The 20131-nt window shown below is 37.7% G+C and overlaps 1 protein-coding gene across 1 annotated transcript in view; it reads right to left on the reverse strand.

Moving 5' to 3' along the window:
• The window catches only part of MSH3 (mutS homolog 3), a 114084-nt gene that overhangs the window by 39562 nt on the left and 54391 nt on the right, over positions 1-20131 (reverse strand). Inside the window, exons 13-15 of the mRNA XM_062017553.1 lie at positions 14842-14974; positions 6400-6587; positions 2877-3045 (exon numbers count right to left, since the gene is read on the reverse strand). Coding sequence (XP_061873537.1) covers positions 2877-3045; positions 6400-6587; positions 14842-14974 — 490 coding nt within the window. The remainder of the gene's footprint in view (positions 1-2876; positions 3046-6399; positions 6588-14841; positions 14975-20131) is intronic.

A 20131-nucleotide genomic window follows, 5' to 3' on the forward strand; every position in this document is an offset into this window, starting at 1 on the left:
CCCCTAGAAGTGAAGGTCATGACATGTGCATTTTCTGCTGAAAAGGAAACTTATCCTGAAGTGTTCTTATCCCCTATTGTGTTGTTGCTCCATCTCTGCCCTTCTATCCCTCCATCCACTAACACACTCTCCTCACCTCCCTCTTATCAAGCTAAATGCAGACTAAAGCTAGTAAGTCAGTCTTGCTTACACAGTCCTGACCAGGCCTTCTAGAGAATTCAGTATTTACATGAACTCCACATTATATATCGCCTGGACTGAAGCTACTCCTTCCTGCCTAAGGATCAGTGATTCATACTGAGCCATAGTTACAACACATCAAAGACAAAAGCTCAACATCTCAAATGCTAGCACTGTATCTACAGTACCTTGCTTCAAGTTTGGATCAACTCGGGGTCAGAAATAGAAGGAATAGGGGAAATCAGTAGTGATAACATGAGGTTCAGTGCAGTGACAATGTGTTTATTGCAGTACTTTATATGATTCATGTCAGTTACCTTAATAACAGCCTGAGGTCCTAGATGTCAGAGAATTGAGGCATTCTCAAACACAAGAATTCAACTGGAAAACTAATTTCTAGCAGAGGTTAGGTTAACTCCAAATCTGATCACCTTTTACAGAAAACTATAAGTCTCTCATCTGACAAAGCTTTTCTATTACAGTTAGTATGATTTAGATTTTAAACTTCCAGAAGTCACCAGGACAGCCAGCAAACAAGAATAATCCTACCATGAAGACTCGGGCAAGAACGTAGTGCACTAGTTTTTAATTTACCTACAATACTTCTAAAATATTGTGTACTGTAGAAGCCCTGCCATTACATAGTACACAGAAAAGACTGAAAATGGATAGAAGCAGCTATATGCAAAGATTTGAGAATTAGACAACTGCTGCTGCCACGAGTGATGCTGTTGCACTTGTATTACAGGTTTTTTCTGAATTTCATCTCAAAACAATTAAATATGCTGTGTTGATGAAAGGAAGACAGAAAACAGAATCATGTTTGAGTCTATGCTGGATGTTCAATTGCCTAGTTTGTTTGTGTGGCTAGTGAGCAAAATGCAGTCTTCTTCAAAAGAACAACAGCATTTGTCTTTTCATCCTTTAATTCTTAGCCCTATTAGATAAATATTTGCAGTATTAAATAATCCAGGACTTAAGCACTGCTTATGGAATATAAGAAGCAAATATTTGCCAAATCTATCAATTTATCTCTGTATCCTGCCTGAACTGAATAGCAATGCTATCTGCATCCAGACTGCTTTCTGTTCTCTTTAGTGCACACTACAAATTACATTAGAGGTCTGGAAACAAAAGATAGAATAGATATAGTTGTAACCTCATATTTTGGAAATGGTACTTGTCAAATGGGTCTTTACCAGAACTCTTAACAGCAACAGCAGGTCTGTTGTGAAGAACTGTTTGAAAACTCCATCTATAGAAAAACTTAGAAAGAATATACCATACAGATCTGAGGGAAAAAGACCTCAACTGAAGAGACTTGTTATGCCAATGCTCTGCTCCTCCCATATAATTCACTTTCCGTTTTGCCTTTACTGTCTTTTCTCACTGACCGTTTTCTCCAATGCCTCCTCAACTGTCTGTTTTGCTGTCTGTGAAACACCCACACCAGAAACACCCACAGCTATGTCTAACCTCTGCATCTCCTTTCATAAATATACCAAGATGGATCTCTTTGCAATGGTTTCTGAGCTGTGCCCTGCTTCACAGGCTTCCTCTCTTAAGTGTGTGCATAGTAACTGCTGGTTTCTGAAACTGTCCTATTCAAATCTGAGTAATTCTCAGATGCTCTCCTCCTTTTATCAATTCTTCTCTTCTCCTTTCCTTCATATATGTGTCATCATTTAGCCTCTCGGAGAAATAGCTTTCAAATCCTGGCTCTTTCTTTATGCAAACTCAAATGCACTTTTGGATGTTTCCTCTTGGACTTCAGCATCCATGCTGACAACCTACTCAATTCTTTAGCCACATGTTTCCTCTTCTCAACTTCATCATCAAAGAAATATTCATCTGAGGTCTTTATAATATGCTGCTATGTCTAACATTCTCCCTCACTTTCAGCATCACCTGTCTGCTGCCCCTGATGTCTCTTGGATCTTCCTCAGTGTGACAAGGGGCTGCTTCCAGTTTCTTCCCTCCCTCTCCTCACTGATTTACTTCTTTACTCCCAACTCTCATTCTGTTTGCTAACTCCTTTCTTTTCCCAATTTTCTGTGGAGTTTTCCTCAGTCTTCCTACTTTCAATTCCCAAAGCTGAACAGTGCATCTCACTGCTCCTTTCAGTTCTCCCACAAATCTGGCAGGATCTCTAGTTATCTTTTTTCTTGCACTGAACTTCTCAGCTCACTGCAACATGGCCTGCCCACACTTGCCAAGCATCTTAAAAAAAAAAAAAACCTCTAGTCCACAACCACTGCTTCTAAGAATTGAAAGTAAAACAACATGTATCATTCTTTAATACCTCTTTCAAATTACAGTCTTAATCAGTACTTACAAAACTTTTTACTGTTCTTCCCATTAATCTGATGCTGTGCTTCCTGGTTCTCTGAGAATATTTCAGCACTTAATGGCCATATAATTAACCTTGGAAGTATGCAAGTGTTTTTACATATACAGAAAAGTAAAGCATTACTGAATCAAATTAAAATAATAAAAATACATCAGTACAATTGAATCACTAAAGTACTTGACTTAAATAAAAAGTGACACTGTCACAAAACAGCTGTATAAAATATAAGTCAAATGACCTCATCAAGTATCATACTAAATGAAGAGAGTTCTAGTTCAGTCTAATTTTCAAGAGATTTTCCTGAAAGCAGGGGTAGTACAGTCCTACATAACAGATTCCATATTACCTCTTGACCAGAAACTGTAACATATTCTGCAGAAGGATTCTTAATCTGTTTACGAATGTCCACCAGATGCAATTTGATTTTAGAAAGCACATCCAGGATCTCCTCCTTTTTCTTTCTGATGACAGGGAAGTCTGTAAGGTCCTTGAACAATTGGGTTTTATCTCCAGATCTATCCATAAAAAACATAAGATAAAATAATGGTAAAACCAAAGACACACTCCCCAATTCTACTGTCTGTGTCCATACTTTTGTTAGCTTTATTGCCCTCTAAATACAGGTTTTCTGTTATTCAGTCATGGCACACCACATTTACTGAAGGCTGCTGTACATCCTATATAAATAGAAAGGTGCTTTGCATACAACCTCAAAGAGGTTTCACCAAGATGTCTCCCCCTACAATGTATTCAAAACCAATCTATTCCCATTCCTTTCTAATCTATCACATTATGCTTGTTCCTCTATTCCAAACCCTGACAACTCATCTTTTTTATAATCTCTGAATGTGCATCCTGCAGTATTTTGTTTGCTCTCCCTTGATTGAGCACAGTAAGAAAAAGAAGCGCAAGAAAAATCATTCCCTTTTGTCTCAATTCTAGAATGCAATTGCTGCCCCAACCTGGAGCTCTCCAAGTGCCAATATCACCCGTGCCAGGACTAAATGCGAAGCTTTAAATATCTTCTGCATAACATGGACACATATTCTATGATTCTGTGATTTTTCACATATTTATAATTTGGCCATATTTGGGCAGATTTTCATGAGGATTGCAAAGAAAAATTCCTCCCACAAGGCCTTCATCAAAGCAGAACGTCATCAGGAGTTTCTCAGGGCAGTTTCCATCTTTTCTCAAGAAAAGATTAACCAGAGTATTTCTTAATACATGCAAACCGATGCTCTTTTCCAGTCTCAATGTCAGTGCAACCAAAACAATTCTGTCATGTTCTATCTCAGCTCTGGATTAAAATCTGAAACAGCCAATTCCATTGAAATGCTTAAAAATGGGAAGCTGAGAAAGCTAATAAAAATATGGTTGTCTTCAAAAATAGCAAAAACGTAACTTATCCTAATAAGCATAAGGCAGGCAATAAAAAGTAGTGCAACCAACCCTAAGTTAATTGGAATATATATTTATATTCTATATCGAATACAAAACTACCATTAATTACATAATTACCCTGAAGTCTGTATTCGGAGAGCAAGTAATCTGCAAACTGAAAGTAATAAAAACAGAAGTAATAAGAATTCTAATGTTCTGCCAACTCTTATACTTATTTGCCTGAGAATGAAACTACAACTGGAAGCATTGACCAGACAGGTAACACAAAGCTGTACTTTGACTTTTCATGATATGGATGAGTTATTATACAAGTGCCAGTAAAATTGCCATTTTAAAATACAATACTAGTTTTCAGAAACGATTTTGTGCTAATTAGACTTGTTTCCATGGGAATGCAAGAAAAAAAGATTGCTAGTAGCCAGCAGCTGACTGTGAAGACTGTCACTGCTATGTGATGCCTACCAAATACTTAAAAGTTGACAGTTAAAAAACCCACAAAACTAAAAATATCAAACTCCTCTGGAGCACAGGGATACTGCTATTGGATTTTATCCACACCGCATAGTAAAATTGACATATCATGCAATATACATATTTCTGCACAGGTGTGTTTGTGCAGGTATGTGTAGGAGTAGTCATCACAACTTTGGTAAAAGAAAGTTTTTTAAGTACAAATAATATTGCTAAAAAAAGTTCAAGATATTCAAAGGCTAAAAGGAAGTTACTTCAGTCATCTTGAATAAATGCAAATAAAATATATGTATTCTGCAGATCAGTGGTATCTTCTACTTATACTGTTGTGTCTTTTGTATACTAATTCTAGCCATCAACACAGTGACACACCTTGCACCCCCTCCCTCACCCAACATTTTAAACCTACCTAGACTTGATTCATTAAGACACAGTCAGTTTTGTCATAACCTGCCACAACTCTAACTGGATACCATGCATTGGTAGAAAACTCATAATCTCACCTAAGAGACATAGCAAATATTTCTACCCTCCCATCTAAATTTATACACCATGCATCTTTCTCCAATTCAGAAGCAAATAAAGTCTTAGGCTTTAATTCTTAAATATCCTTAACTTTACATCTCAGCTGAGAAAAGATAAAAACTATACTAGAAATAAACTGGATGTTTATTTTTAGTCTCTTTAGAGAGTAAATGATCAGGACTGCACTGCCTCAATATAACTACACATTAAACTATACAGCACATCTTTCATCAAAGAATCTCTTGGTATGTCGATTATATCTCGTAACACAAGGAAATGTTAAAACTTAAATGAAGCTTGCTTATTGCAAAGAAGCTTAGGATGGTCTGGATATAAAGCTAGATGATACTAATTTTGTGTTCAGAATGTCTTTTCAACATGTGTGTAAAAGCTGCACTGAAAGGAGATCAAAAAGTAAAGTTGGCAATTGCTCAGAGAGGTTGGCTGTGCGTATCAGACAGAATGCCTCTGTCTCTAGCAATATGCAAAAAACTTCTCTTAGAAGATTTTATACTTTTTTCACTGAAAGATGGTGACTTTGCTTTACTATTCTGCATCTTAAGGCTCCTGTCATCGTCCTTATGTGGTTAAAATTAGGATCATGGGGTAATAATGGAAGCAACAGTTCTTCAGAAGAAATAGTACAAGACAAAATGTTTTAAAGTAGTCTCCCTTATAATGTATATTTATTTTAACTTAGCATCTTTTTCCGTTGTCTATATTTTTGTTTCATGGACCAGAGAAGGATAGAATTAAGACTAAAAAAAAACGCCAGGCAGACAGCTACCATACTTTCAGCTCATCTCTCCAGGACTGCAGGAAGGCAATTGCACAGAAAAACCTGATAAAACCTGGAGCGTGATGTAGGTGCTTGTTTAGTTATTCTCTAGAGAGAGTTCATGAACAAGGCACTACCCCAGAAGTGCTCTGAGCACGAATCACTACAGGCTACAGGAAATCTTCAGGGCTACTAAACTTCATTTTCTCTTTTGTTAGTGAGAATGTAAAGAGACTCAAAAGCTTTGATGAATTTTCACAAAAACAGTAAAAGGCATATTTCTGAAAGCAGAGCAGAATCTCTGCTAAATGTCAGGTCTCACTTCAAAAGGAATTGCTTCTCTATTTAAAAAAATAATTTAAAAGTTGTTAAACAAATTAACATAAGCAAAACATATTTTACTCTAAATTCATTCCTCAAAGAAGCTGAAAAACTTTTAAAAATTATTCAGTCTGAGGCAGACACCATTAGGCAAAATATTTGCTCACCTATTTTAACATTAAAAAAAGAATTTAAGCTGCAGAAAACAACCACCTCTGCTTTAACTATATGCAATCTGTACATGCATAAATACAAAACAAAAAGTATAAAACTAAGGTGTATTAAAACAAGATGCATAATCTGCATAACTGAATACATTTTGACAGAAAGTCTATCAGGCCCAGAAGATTAATCTGTTTTCTCTACTTACTTGGCTGCTTCTTCATTAAGAATCTTCAAATAATGTTTTACTGGGGAAAGAAGTTCTGGGATTTCCAACAGTACATTTTGTAATAGAGGAGTTTTCACATGAGAATGTATAACCGGAACAAGAGCTTGAATTTCCAAGTCCAGACGAGAAAGGGTGCTGACTATCAAGAAGAACTCCTGGGTCGAGCACTGAGAGGGAAACGATGTCTAAGTCATTACAATGTCTTGAACTTTCACTAAATCCTATATGGTTTAATGCTTTTTGAAAATGAGACAAAATGCAGTTAAAATGCACAGACTGTAATACAACTGCATAATCTTTTCACGTTCACAAGGTTAATAAAGCATATTAATTATTGTTACCGTTGTTGTTAGCAATCAGTTGAGAGCTGATCTCCATTATTACTGTTTCTGGATGGAGATATATAATACATATGCAGTAGAGAAACAGTGGGGAAAAAAAAATGGGCTAATGTGTCAACAACAAAAAACAAGTTGAGTAATTCTATGAGGACCACAACTTGACCACAGAGGCTTGTGCATCTGTGTGTTGTTATCTGAATCTCCACGCTGCTGTTTTGGCAGGAGGGTACTTGGAAAGACAAGATCAGGCATAAAAAACAGTCTTGGAATAAGAACACAGAAAAGAAGAAAATAAAATAAAATAGAAAAAAAAATTGAAAGGGAAAATCAGCACTCACTGCTTAACGTGCTTGTAGCTATTGCCAGCTTCAGCCTCTGGCTGGTCTATGGGATGAGGAGATGAAGGAAAACACACCAACCTGGATTTTCATCTTTCATTCTCTCCTCACTACAGACTTATGAAAGAGATTTTTCTGCCTCTTTCAGGCACTTAGCCAGGGCATCACAGAAAGAGAATCTCCCAGTTTGGAGCCAATAGCACACAGCACTTTTAGAACTTGATATCCACAGTGTAGGAGCCTATTGTTTCCCATAAAGCAGCTTCTTGCTAAAAACAAGCAACTTGTAAAAGAGAAACTCCTCTTTCTTTTTTAACCGTAAATATTAGTCCTGATGAAGCCCAAATATTTTGCTGTTAGATTCTACATACTCTTCAGTTTCATCACAGCTTATTACCTTTATCTCATTTTCAAGAATTAGTGGTCAAGGTCAGGATTTTGCAAGTAGTCAACAACCTAACAAAACAATCTAACTCCTGCCACACTCCTAGTCGTCACTTCTCAGTTGACCCATTCAATTCTCAGGTACCTAACATACTCATGCCTCGTCTATAAATTAATAACAATTCTCTCTGAAATGGTCTTAAAATAGAAGTGTGTTTGTATTTGTACTAAACTATATTTACATAGCAAGTGGAAACACAGTCCTATGAGACACTGAATGCCTTCAAACACTCCTGAACTCAGAGGCACTCCAGGACGTTTCAATTTCAGAAGGTTCGGAAAAAACTGTCAGTAAAAAACTATGTTGACATTTTTTCATATTTGATTGATCTGTAAAGGCATTCCTTCTTCAGCCTTCTGGACTTCTCCCATCAGTCAACTGACAAAACTGAAAAAAATCAATTTATTTTCCTCACCTAAGGATGCAAGGAAGTAGGCAGGATATACTGAATGCTTCTACTAGAATATTCTCTGTGTGCTGTATCCTTCTCTTCCTACATTTTCTTGTCTCCTACCCAGGCAAAATACAGTCTAGAATTTAATTTCAGGTCAATAATTTGTACCGATCACTACAACACTGATAACAGAATATGTAAGCTTTAGTGAATGAGTACTTCATAAAACAGGTCTACAATTTATCAACATCTTTCTGATAACATGGAACCTTTTCTATCTTATAAAAGCTCTGACAACAAAATAAAACAAAATAATAAAGTGGTAGATCTGCAAATGTCATTTGAAGTTAAAGCACAAAGGAAAAATCTCAAAGACTAAACAAACAATAAATCCAGGCTTGGACTTGAAGTCAAAGTAAAATACAGTATGACTGACGGCATCATCAACCTTGATGCAGATAAAGGATAAAATTCTGTAATATTTCCCTTGACTACAAAATGTACTCAAGGAGGCAGAGGCTGAAGCCCTGCCACATGAAATTGTAAAGCAGGTCCCTGACAAACAGCATTAAATGATTCATAGGAAAACAATGGCCAGAAAAGCAGATTGAGCAAATATGGACAGTAAGAAATATATCAGTTGAACAAGTAGCTTTTTTTTTGCTTTTTTTTTTAATTGTTCTTTAAAAAAGGAACGAAAGAGTGGCTTAATTAGTAGACTATTTACGACAGGATAGGAAAAAGAAAATATTTTAAGACATAAGAACATCTGTCTTGAGATGTTTTTCAAGAAGGGTGGTGAGACTGGTGAAGGTGAGGCTTCAATAAAGGAAGCAAGCTAGATTTCAAGGCAGTATCACCTATAAAAGAACTGGTGTAGGTCGAAGGAGAGGGAGGCACAGGGGACAATCAACAACCTTGGATATATAATAAAAGACACTGTAAAAAAGAGTGAAAGTTATGAGATTTCTCAGAAGATGCTTGATAAACATGCTGAAGCTTCTCACAGCAGCTTTGATAGCCTACACATTGTAAGTCATCTAATGAATTAAACCTATTTGATTCTGTTGTTGAGCAACAGCCTACAGTATCTTTGGAGAATGGGAAATTGATCATGCTTTACTGCAAAAAAACTGTTAAACACAGCATTCCTAAGAAAGAAGGTGAACTTACACCTTTTGTGCTTTACTCAGTATTTCTGTTTCCCCTGGTTTGATTTTAGTAAAACTGCAGGACTCTACATCTAAAATTTAAGGTCTCCACTGCACTGATTTACTAATGAAACAGCTAACTTGGAACAGATGCCTCAAAATAACTCCAAAAAGCTGGACTCTGTTCAACTAGGACTATTACATTTAAATCCTAAGTAACCTTACAAAAGATATATAACTATATTAAAAATTAGAAGCTCTTAAAATGCATTAAAAACTGTTTACATAAAGGAGAATTAATAGTCTTGCATTCATAGAAGATCCTCAGAAGCTTATTCAATGTTATTTTTGAAGTCTAATTTTGAGATGTCATCAGTGATAGCTACAGCCTCTCTGTCATTAGAAAAATAACCTCAGAGTTGACAGTGATAATAAACAATACCAGAAGTTTATCAAACTGTATTGAAAATGCTATGTCTGTCACTGAGGAGAATGCACAAAAGATCTATAGCAGTATGCCAATACCCTTTCAACAACACTGAACACAATTTAAACTTGTTAGTTAAATTGTTTCCAACAGATCTAAAAGATCTAGAGAGATTCACAGGTGACAGACATTGACCATTCCACATTTAAAGCATTGCAAACTTTAAAAAGAGAGAGTTGAAATGCAGAACTCATTCATCACTCCTTTCAAACGGTAATGTTTTTCGTATAGTATATTCACTATTTTTGGTTTAGGAAAAAGGTTACTATGTTCTCTGGTTATGAGATTATTCATATTAATCAGCATTTATTATTGCAAATATAAAATATCTGTAAAGCAAATTCTTTAAATCATTACAAATGTAGTATATGTAAGACATATACACTGCCATCATAGAAACAAATGTAGGAAAAAGAGGCTATGCCTTAGCTGAAGTCAATTATATATTATGCTATGGCGAGAAATTATTTTAAATAGTCTATACAAACAGTAATTTCACAAGCGTATATAACAGTACTGATTTAATAAAAGAAAAAAACCCCACATTTTTCTCTGAATCTACTGAAAAAGATCACACCATCTTCAATGAAGTAGCATGTGTCTCCCAGGGAAGGTCATGTTTTCACCTTTCTGGTTGACAAGCTTATGTGAAAGACTTTAAACATTTAGCACCCAGCTGAGCAGAACCCTTATGAGAAGTCTGAGCACCATAGTGAAGTATTCACTGGAAAACTGAAAGGCAAATCCCACAAGGAGGCTGTAAGCAGCCAAGCCACAAATACCCTCCGTATAGCAACTGCCTGCTTTATTTTGCACAGGTGAAAAGCCTGGTAAGTAGGCAGCAAAGTTTTAGAGACTGAACTGATTCAGAACTGAGCAGGTTTTCCCAAACTGCAGCAACCTGTGATGAACTCAGGAGAGCCTATTGTTGAAGTGAGGAGTATAAGAAATTGAAATGACATTTTTCATTGCCCTGGGGTTAGGTTTAATTATTAACTTCACTCCTTGGGTTCAAGTTAAGTGAAAGCTGCGTTTTAAGGTGTTCGGTAAATTCAATGACCATTTGTTATGATGATACCAGTCCACTTCTGGTGACTGAGCTTTAATAAAAAAAATAATGTTTACTGAGCAAAGGCTACAAATAAGATAAATATTTATGGATCAAGCTTGTATAAGTATTTACCTTCTGAAACACACTACATGAAACCAAGGATGAACCAGCAAGAAACATCAGGATAGCCCTGTAGGACACTGTCATGGTTTGACATGACAGCCTTTTCTGGTAAGGGGGAAGGGGCTGCAAAGATGGCTCCTGCAAGAAGTTGCTCACAACTCTCCCCAGCTCAGAGCCAGACCCACTTCTGGGGCTGAGCCAATTAGACGCCTCCACGATCACTTTTTAAGAAGAAGCCGGAAGGGGAGGTGTCTTCCTCCATCTTCTTTTCCTTCTTCTGCCCCTTCTTCTCTTCTTCTGGCTGGTGGTGGTGCAAGGAGTAGGAACGGTGAGAGGAACAACCATGTGGACTCCAAGGTCAGTGATGAAAGGGAGGAGGTGTACTGTAGCAGAGACTCCCCTGCACTCTATGGAGAGAACTGGTGAAGCTGAGATTTATTTTCATTTCTTTAAAGACCCCACATCAGCGGGAGAGACTCATTTTGATAATGAGCCCGCATCAGGGGCAGAGACTCATTTTGCTAAAGCTGACCCCGGACCAGGGGCAGCAATTCACTTCATTAAAGGCCCTGAGCCAGGGACAGTGATTTTGGCCGGAGGAGGCCTTGTCCCGAAGGAGGGGCCCTTTATCACTATGGCCGGAGCAGGCCCTGTTCCGAGGAAGGGACCCAATATCCACAGCTGCAACTGTGGGGAGGAACCCACGACAAAGCAGCTCATTAAACTTAGGCCCAGAAGAGGCCTTGTCCCGAGAGAGGGACCTTGCAACTGCAGAAACTGCAACCGCGGTGAAGAATCCACGTCAGAGATATTCACCAAGGACTGTGTCCCGTGTGAGGGAACCTGTATCGGCAGAAGCCACAGCTGCTGGGAACAACCCACACCAGAGAAGTTTGTTAAGGACTGTGTTCCGGGGGAGGAACCCCGTGTTGGAGCAGGGGAAGAATGCCAGGAGTCATCCTCATCTGAGAAGACAGAAGCGGCAAAGCCCATCTGTGAGAGACTGACCACATTCCCCACTCCCTGCCTCTCTGAGCTGTTGCGGGGGGAGGAGGTAGAGATATGGGGAGCAGTGAGCTGGGCCCGGGAAGAAAGGAGGGATGGGGGAGGGAGATCTTAAAGTGCTGGTTGTAATTTTCTCATCATCCTACTCCCTTTTTGCTTTTATTCTGTTCTGTTTCTTGTAGAATAAACTTTCCTACTTTCCTCTCTAAGTCGAGTACTAGAGTCTGTTTTGCCCAGAACCATAATTGGCAGTGAGCCCTCCCTGCCCTTGTCTCAATCCACAACAATCTTGCTTATCTTTTTACTCCCATTTCACTGGGTCCTCCGCCATCTTAACGAGGGTGGGGGTGAATGGGGGCATCGAGCGAGAAACTGTCGTGGTGCTGTTGTGCTAGCTGGGCCAAACCACGACAGACGCATTTCTAAAAGTACTGATGGTATGTATACTCTGTACTAGTTTCTAGACCTACTCAGTCACAGGTCCCATTCTCCAGCAGCTAGAGGGCATAGCTGAAAAATGTTGTGCCAGTGTGCCTTCCAGCAAGATGTAATTCTACATGAGCTCCAGTTACTATTTAGACAAAACTCTTGGTAACTTGCTGTCAGTTTCCTTTTGAAGTTAACTTCTGAGTGCTACCCAGAAGTCTTCACACAGTTAATCTCCAGCCATTCTCCGCTTGTCATAGAAGGGTAAGGCTGTTCTGCCTTTCTGCTCAGAAAGATGTTAGGTGCTGGAGCTGTAGGAACTGGGAAGCACAACTAGTCCTTGTATTAATTCCACTCTCCATAGCAACAGTAACATTGCTTGTCTCCTTTGCCATCCCCATAGTCTTTTTTCAGGCTGGGGCAAATTCAGAGGCAGTAACATAACCCACAAGGTAATAACCAATTCCCACTACAAGAATGCTGATTTCTAGAATGCTCAGTTCTGGATTGCTTATACCTGTGGATAGATCAGCAATGGGTTCTGGTGGTTGGTGTTTAGGGTAATAGGAACTTGTGGAGAGTCAGATCAAGAATTGCCAATTTGAATGATGCTGCCAGATAAGAATCATTACCTGACTTATTTTAAAACAAAACAAAACATCACAACAGTCAGACCAGGAAAATACTATGTTATTTACTGAAAGAGTTACCATACAGACACTTTGCCCTGCAAAGCCAGTTCCAAAATAGGTCACTGTTTTGCCTTAATTTTCTTCAGTCTCCTCTAGAGGTTACTGGTGCAAACTGCATTGCACAGTAGAAGTTCTGCAGTGGTTGATCTGAATGAAAGATGTTTGGAACAACTGAGACAATCCAGCCATCTGTGCACTTCAGAGGTCTGCCTTCATGACACATAACTCCTCAAATACTAACACAATTGAAGTCTAAAGGACCTGAAGGATGAAACACTTGTCACATTCATCTATTTTTCCTGCAGTTGACACTAACACACACATTCCATCACTTAAGCCATCAGTGCATTCCACTCAGAGTTTTGCATCCCTTAAGGGGAATGAAATTGCAAAAAAGTCTCATTTTCTGCGCATGCAAGATGGACATTTGGAATCAGCAAAAAACAGTGGGAACTGAAATAGCAGCATTTACCAAATTTTTGGGGGGAGGGGATAATTAAAACCAGCTACTCCATGTTCTTGAATATGTGTCTGCTTTGCAGAGACCTTTCTTCAGTATCCATATTCACTGTCTGTCTAGACTGCAAAATCTGCTTTTGATTTTTTTATTCAAAACAAGACATTGTCATCTCCTCAAAGTCCTAAAGATCTTCAGACATTACTCAGTGGTTTGGGTACTTTCCACAGAGTTCTGCAACAGAAGACAAACTAAATTTTTACAAAGGGAAACTAATTCATTAGAGGAAAAAGTGTATGCTTGGAGCTTTTCACTTTCATTTACCCTAAAGGATTGTGCTGGAGCACATCTCTACTGTACCTCTTCACCTCATTCCAAAAAACATCACATGAAAATTCAGGGACTCTAAATGGTTCCACCTAAATTCCAGCTTTAAAGTTGAGAGGCAGTTCTACAACAGGAAGGGACACCTGAAGAAACACACAGAGATTAATACAAAAAACAAAAAAAAAAAAAACAAAAAAAAACCAAAAAAAAAGGAAGCACGGGATAGCAGTGGAGGATTGCCATGATGTTGTAGAACACAAATGTACCCCCATAAAGGTTATTATGTATCACTCAGTCTGAAATGAGTTAAAGAATCAAAAAGTTAATTACTTAATTCCCGGACAGTTGTTTTGAAGACATAGTATCATGCAGTCACAGTACATTTTAAAGGGTAGGGAGGATGGTGCACATTCCCTCTTTTCACAACCTGAACTTCTGAATCTATTCACTGAATTAGGTAAGTCTTTCCATGTGCCTAACACTACAACACGTTGAGGCTTTATACAAGAACTGAATTTGAGATTTCAAGAGAGAGGAAACGTTTGTGATGTACCATCCAAAGACATTCCAACTTTGCACTCCTCCTACCTACCTGTTCCTTTATCTAAAACAAACTGTCAAAACTTCTTAATATAACAGTGAAATAAAAGAACATAAAGTACTGCACAGGTGCTATTAAATAGTACATTACTCTGCTTCAACTAAGAATTGTCAGTATCTCATTACAAGCAACTCTTATTAAAATCTGCGAGTGAGATCCAAATTACAGAATTTATAAACAAATTAACATTCATTTGAACATAGCTAACTACAGCCAAGTGGTTTCACTTGCAAGTGCGATTTTAGATAAGCATACAGAATGTAATGCTTTGTTTTAAAGGGAAATAATTTATGGCACAAGGACCTATTGCAGTATACCATCTCTCTGAAAGCAGTCACTAGATCGTGATTACCACAAATGTTTTTCCTGTCAGCATTAGAAATATAAATTATATATTCTAGAATCCTATCAGGCATTTTCTCTATCAGCATATCACTGATAACAAATAAAATAAGATCCATAAGGCATAAATGAGCCTCTGACTTGTTAGGAAAAAACTATTTTTAAACAAACAAGAAAAATTACAGAAGGACATTAATGACACCATTTAGAAAATAATAAATTAGGGTAATTATGTATTTACCTTTTTGTGAAAAACACTGCAGAGGCCTCTCTCTATATCTGGCAGCTTACAGAGAAGATTTCGAATCTGACCAAACACACTGGATTCTGACAGTAGAATTTCAGACACGGCATCAAGACGGGCATTTATTTCACTGTGAAAGAGTAATCACAAGATCAATAAATAAAATCAGTGTTTTTCTGAGGGGAAGGCATATACTTAGTGAAGCTTTTTCTTTTGTTTGTTTTGGGCTTGTTGGAGTTTTTTTCAAACTCTAAGGCCACATTCTCACGAGTAGGTAAGCAGAAGAATTAAGAAATGCATAGAATCTAGGGCTTTCATTCAATATGCAAGCATGAGTCTGGATATGAGCTCATTATCCCCTCTCTGTGGTAAAAATGGCTAAATATACACTTCAGTGCCCATGTTTACAGGTTCCTTTAGTGGTATATAACATGAACAACATTAAATCCTGAATATCGAACAGTAAATTTGCAGACAAATAAGTAGGGGAAGGACAGGGAGATTTTACTTGTGAACTCTCTGTACCATACCTGATTTCAACACAGTATACAGTTACCATTTTGACCCTCTACTTTTAATCCACCGATTGGTAATAACAATCTGAACCATGTTGGGGTTCAGGCTTTTTTTTTTCCCCAAAACTTGTAACATTAGTCTCAGTATTTCAAGACTGAAGTCAATCAATGAGGAAACACTCTTCATGTAAAGAAACAATTCTGTAGTTATTTGCATGTTCCTTACAATTATATTCTTAGAGTCACTGTCAGAAAAAAAAATCTTTAAATGGCCTCCTGTCAAGGTTCACATCAATCTACACTGCTGCTAGTGGCAGAGCTACAATTTCCAACATATCAGTGATTTCCAACATATCTGGCTGCTGATTTCTGAGCTCCAGTAAACTGCATTTCTGCTTTCCTGCTTTCCGTGCAACTAAATTGCCTCAGTGTTGCCTCCTAGGAAAAGACTGAGACTGGGGGTACATGGGTGTTTCCAAGACATATAGATTAGGAGATTATCTTCAGGGGCTCATGAACCTAAGCACTGTCACTGCATGCAGTCCAAAGGAAATAGAGCAGTAGGCAGTTAGCTCACTGTGGAGAATAGTGAAAGAGATGTGTCAAAGCTCAATAGAACGACTCCTGTGAATGTTGCTTTAACATGTTCAGGCTTTACCTCTGAGACAACTATGTGTGCTACAAAATAGAGTCAACTAGGTGAAAGCTGTGATATGCTGAGGTTTCACAACAGAAAGCATCTGCTCCAGATGAGTTGTTTTCCCAGAGTCCCCCAACAATGTGCTGCTAGGGGTACCAGTATGCTGGAAGGCTTTAGCCAGCATTGAGAAAGTTTCTGTCAAATACAGCTGAATCTGAAACACAATGTCAAAAAAACCTTGTAAAATCCTCAAGACATCCCAGTACTTACTTTAAAATCCTTGTGTTTTCACTCAGAACGACACAACATTTTCCTCCTGACACAAAAAAGTTCAAAAATCTCCATGCTGCTATATGCAAGTCTGTCCACTCTCGCAGGTGAGAAGGAAAGGAGTCTTTCGATACCAATACTTCATACAGTAGTCAAGTGTATGTGTACATACATATATACAAACATGTACATGTGTACATACATACATACACTTGTGTATGTGACACCGGTCAAGTGTATGCGGGGGTTGGGCTAGATGATCCCTTCCAACCCCTACCATTCTATGATTCTATGATTCTAAGTGTGTGCAAGTAAATACAGCCCATACAATGTCTGTTATCACAGCCCAGTAAGATGCTTAAAGCTCAGTTAGCACAGAGAGATGCAATCAAAATGCAAGATTTCAGGGAAGACTGCCTATCTTTCCAATGTCTTTCATTGCAGAACTGCCATACCACTTGCCACTGTAGCTGCTAACAAACATCAGGAAATCAACAAAACTGCACAGCTCCACAGACTACAGACATGACAACAGACTTGCAGTTAGAGGCCTCTGGCCCTGAAGACAGCTAAGTCTGAGAGTTCTTGAAACTTTATTACACTGTGTGTGAAAGGGAGAACATCATGACTGGATGTATACTCAGATAAACATAAATCTAACAGCATTTAAGTGCTAGGCTTTTTTCAATGACATATTGCTTTTTACTAAAAAAAATGAAATCATCCCTTCACCTGCCACACATGACTGTTTTTTTTTACCAAAGCAGCCTTGCTGTATAACATCAGGATTTGCAGTGTCCCATCAGTTTACCTGGTGTGCAGGTAGATGCTGTCCTCCACAGCCACCATATGAAGTGGGAACAGACTCTCTGCTTTCTTGACCTTGGTCACCTTGGGAACTCACTCTGTGATCCCTGAACTGGACAGCAGGCTCTCCAGTCACACACATCACAGCCAAAATATTCCACTATCCTAAAACACTGATTTTCCTCAGTCCTGAGTAAAACAGAAATGTCAGACTTTGCAGGCTCTGCTTAGCAGCCCTGTTGCAGGTCAAAAGAATACCTTCTTGCCCACCACTATTCCACTCTTCCAGTAATGCCAAATGCAAAAAACTAAGCATTTTTCCGGTTCCTCTGGGCAGCCAGGTATGCTGCAAGTAACAGCAGCAAACAGCAGCCAGTATCAGTGCAATTGCTCAGACCTACAGGGGCTGTTTTCAGCACAGAATATATCTGAGCTTTAAATCTCATCCTTAAGAGCCACAATCACGTATCTGGTGTAGACTGGCAGGGTTACTGAAAGTTATGCAACCAAATAACCAAAGAGCAAGCTGTTGGCATCCACACAGTGTATTGAAGACAGCAGAGGTTTAAGCTTTGTACATCAATTAGTGAGGCGCTCTGAACTCCAGTTGGATAATTGAAAAGAAATTGAGAAGTGCTGGTATCAGTGACAAAGTAATAAAATATCCTGAGTACACAGGGTAAAGCTAACAGTTACACTGAAACTCTGAAAGGTCAGTATCATCAGCCACAATTACATGTTTAGGCAGAATTATTGAAATTCACTGTACTTGAGACCCTGAAACACTCCTCTGCATAAAGGAATATTGAACTGTTAAATTATAAACACATGTATCTTAAAGAAGAAAATAAACTGTATTTGTATTGGAAAAAGTACACGTAAGCAGCAGAATTCTTTTCCAGAAAACCGTCACTTAATTTCAACAGCATGATTGTATATATGTGGCCAACTGAAAACATACAGTAATGTGTAAAATAGATGCAGATATTAAAAAACCTCCTCCCTTCAAAGCTTAATCTACACTTTAATCATCCTCACATATGGCTATGTACTGTAGCTCCAGTAATCTAAAACTAAGCATCCATATAGTTTTTCTGCTTTAATCCGACAAATAAGAAAGGGCCAGGAAAACGGCATCAAGTACCGAATGACCCATTTTTTTCCACCTGCAAACAAAACAGAGGGATTCCTATTTCAAAAGCCGGTGAGTACAGTGTAGAATTATGTAAAACTTCATGTGTGTGAGCAAGGAGGGGCAGAGAAGAAATGTAATAAACACATCTAGATGATGAATTTCAAAGTATGCTTTTAATCTTTAAATATTTATACTGAAACTAATAAGCACTTTGTTGAGCACCAATATACTATACTCATCAGTTGCTTAACCACCTGAAAAGACATATTCTTCTGCATGACCCGGAGAAAAATTCCACCACTAGAAAAACTGAATCTGACATTAGATAAAGAAATTCTACAGCTTATGCTAAGAAACTGCCTTATATTTTATAAACTGGCTACTATTTCATTCTCTGTGTAGGTGCAATATTAGCCTATTCTTTCTCATCTGTATAAACCATGTCAGCAACCTGAGCTCTATCCCATTTTTCAAACAATCTTCTGTGAAATACTGTAACATAAGTCAGTTGACTAAAAGCAATACACTTACTTCTGCTGTACTCTCCATCTAAGAATAGCATCATTAATAGAATCCTAAAATCACTTTGCAATGTGTTTAAACATAAAATCTAACCACAGAAACTTTTAGTCATTTAAAAGAACTACTTGAAATTAAATCATGAGGTACTCCCCTATATTAGTCTGCTGCCACATATGTGAATAAAACAGAAAATTAGCAAATATAAAAACATCCAAATTCTGAACTAAAAATTATTTTGACAAAGCAGAAGGCTGCAGATACCAATGCACTGCACTGAATTAACATATTAACAATTTAAATAAGATTGCGAGTTGCTAGTGTGCTAATAGATCTGCTGATCTCTTCTATAGTAAAGCAAACCTAACATTTTTAGATGTCAATGTAATATTATATCTAAAGCAGGATGACATTCATAATGTAACTGCTACATAAGAATCAGAGAAAATTTGCAGTCATATACAGTTTCATTTTTATACAAGATAAATAAATATAAATTTACCAGAAATCTCTTCACATATTCTCTTATGATAAATGCATAAACTATGAATTTATTCATCATGGCAAGAACATATCTCAAATACACTGAATGTATAAAACTGAAATTCATTTTTAAAGTGCATTTAGAGAACACAGCAATATGTAAAAAACACTAGTCACAAGAACCCAACACAAGAATGTATGTTGCTTTCCATGAGCAATATTATCTAGATCACTAGGACTCCCGATTAACTACAGCATTTCAAAAAAAAAAAAAAAAAGTATTACCTAAAACGTTGGGAAAATGCATGAAAAATATGGATATCAATAGTGCCTGAAAAGTCCCTAAACTGCAAATTGCTGGAAGCTGGGAGCGTGCTCCAGGAAGGTAACATTACACAGTTGCCCTGTTACAATACTCTCCTGTGATATGGGCTGCTTTCAAACGCAAGACAAGGCGAAGGCTAACTAGTCTGACCTTTTCTGCTTTTTATTTTGTCCCACACATTTTGCTTTTTTCATGATCTTCCTTCAGAATACAGTTTACAAAATTAAAATCTATAAGTGAAAAGTTCATTAACTTAAAGACCACGTGAAATAGCACCGTTTTCTGCTTTAGACCACTCTCATAATAAACCATTAATGCCATCTAAACCCAAAGCTGTGGCAGAATTACTATACTACTATGTAATCAAGAAACTGTATATGTCTTTTTAAACAAGGAAACAAAAAAAACCCAGTCTCCCTCTGGCTTCTTCACTTAAGTATCTAAATTAAAATCTGGTCACTTTATGAGATAAATCCCGAACAGTTAAATTTTGCTGTGATCACTGTTATTTTGTACATTATCAACAATAAAAAATTGCAAAGGTAATTGTATCAAAATTACTATGATGACTTTTAAGTGAAACTGAAAAGGCT

Source organism: Colius striatus, chromosome Z, assembly GCF_028858725.1.
Source record: "Colius striatus isolate bColStr4 chromosome Z, bColStr4.1.hap1, whole genome shotgun sequence".
Classification (NCBI taxonomy): Eukaryota; Metazoa; Chordata; class Aves; order Coliiformes; family Coliidae; genus Colius; species Colius striatus.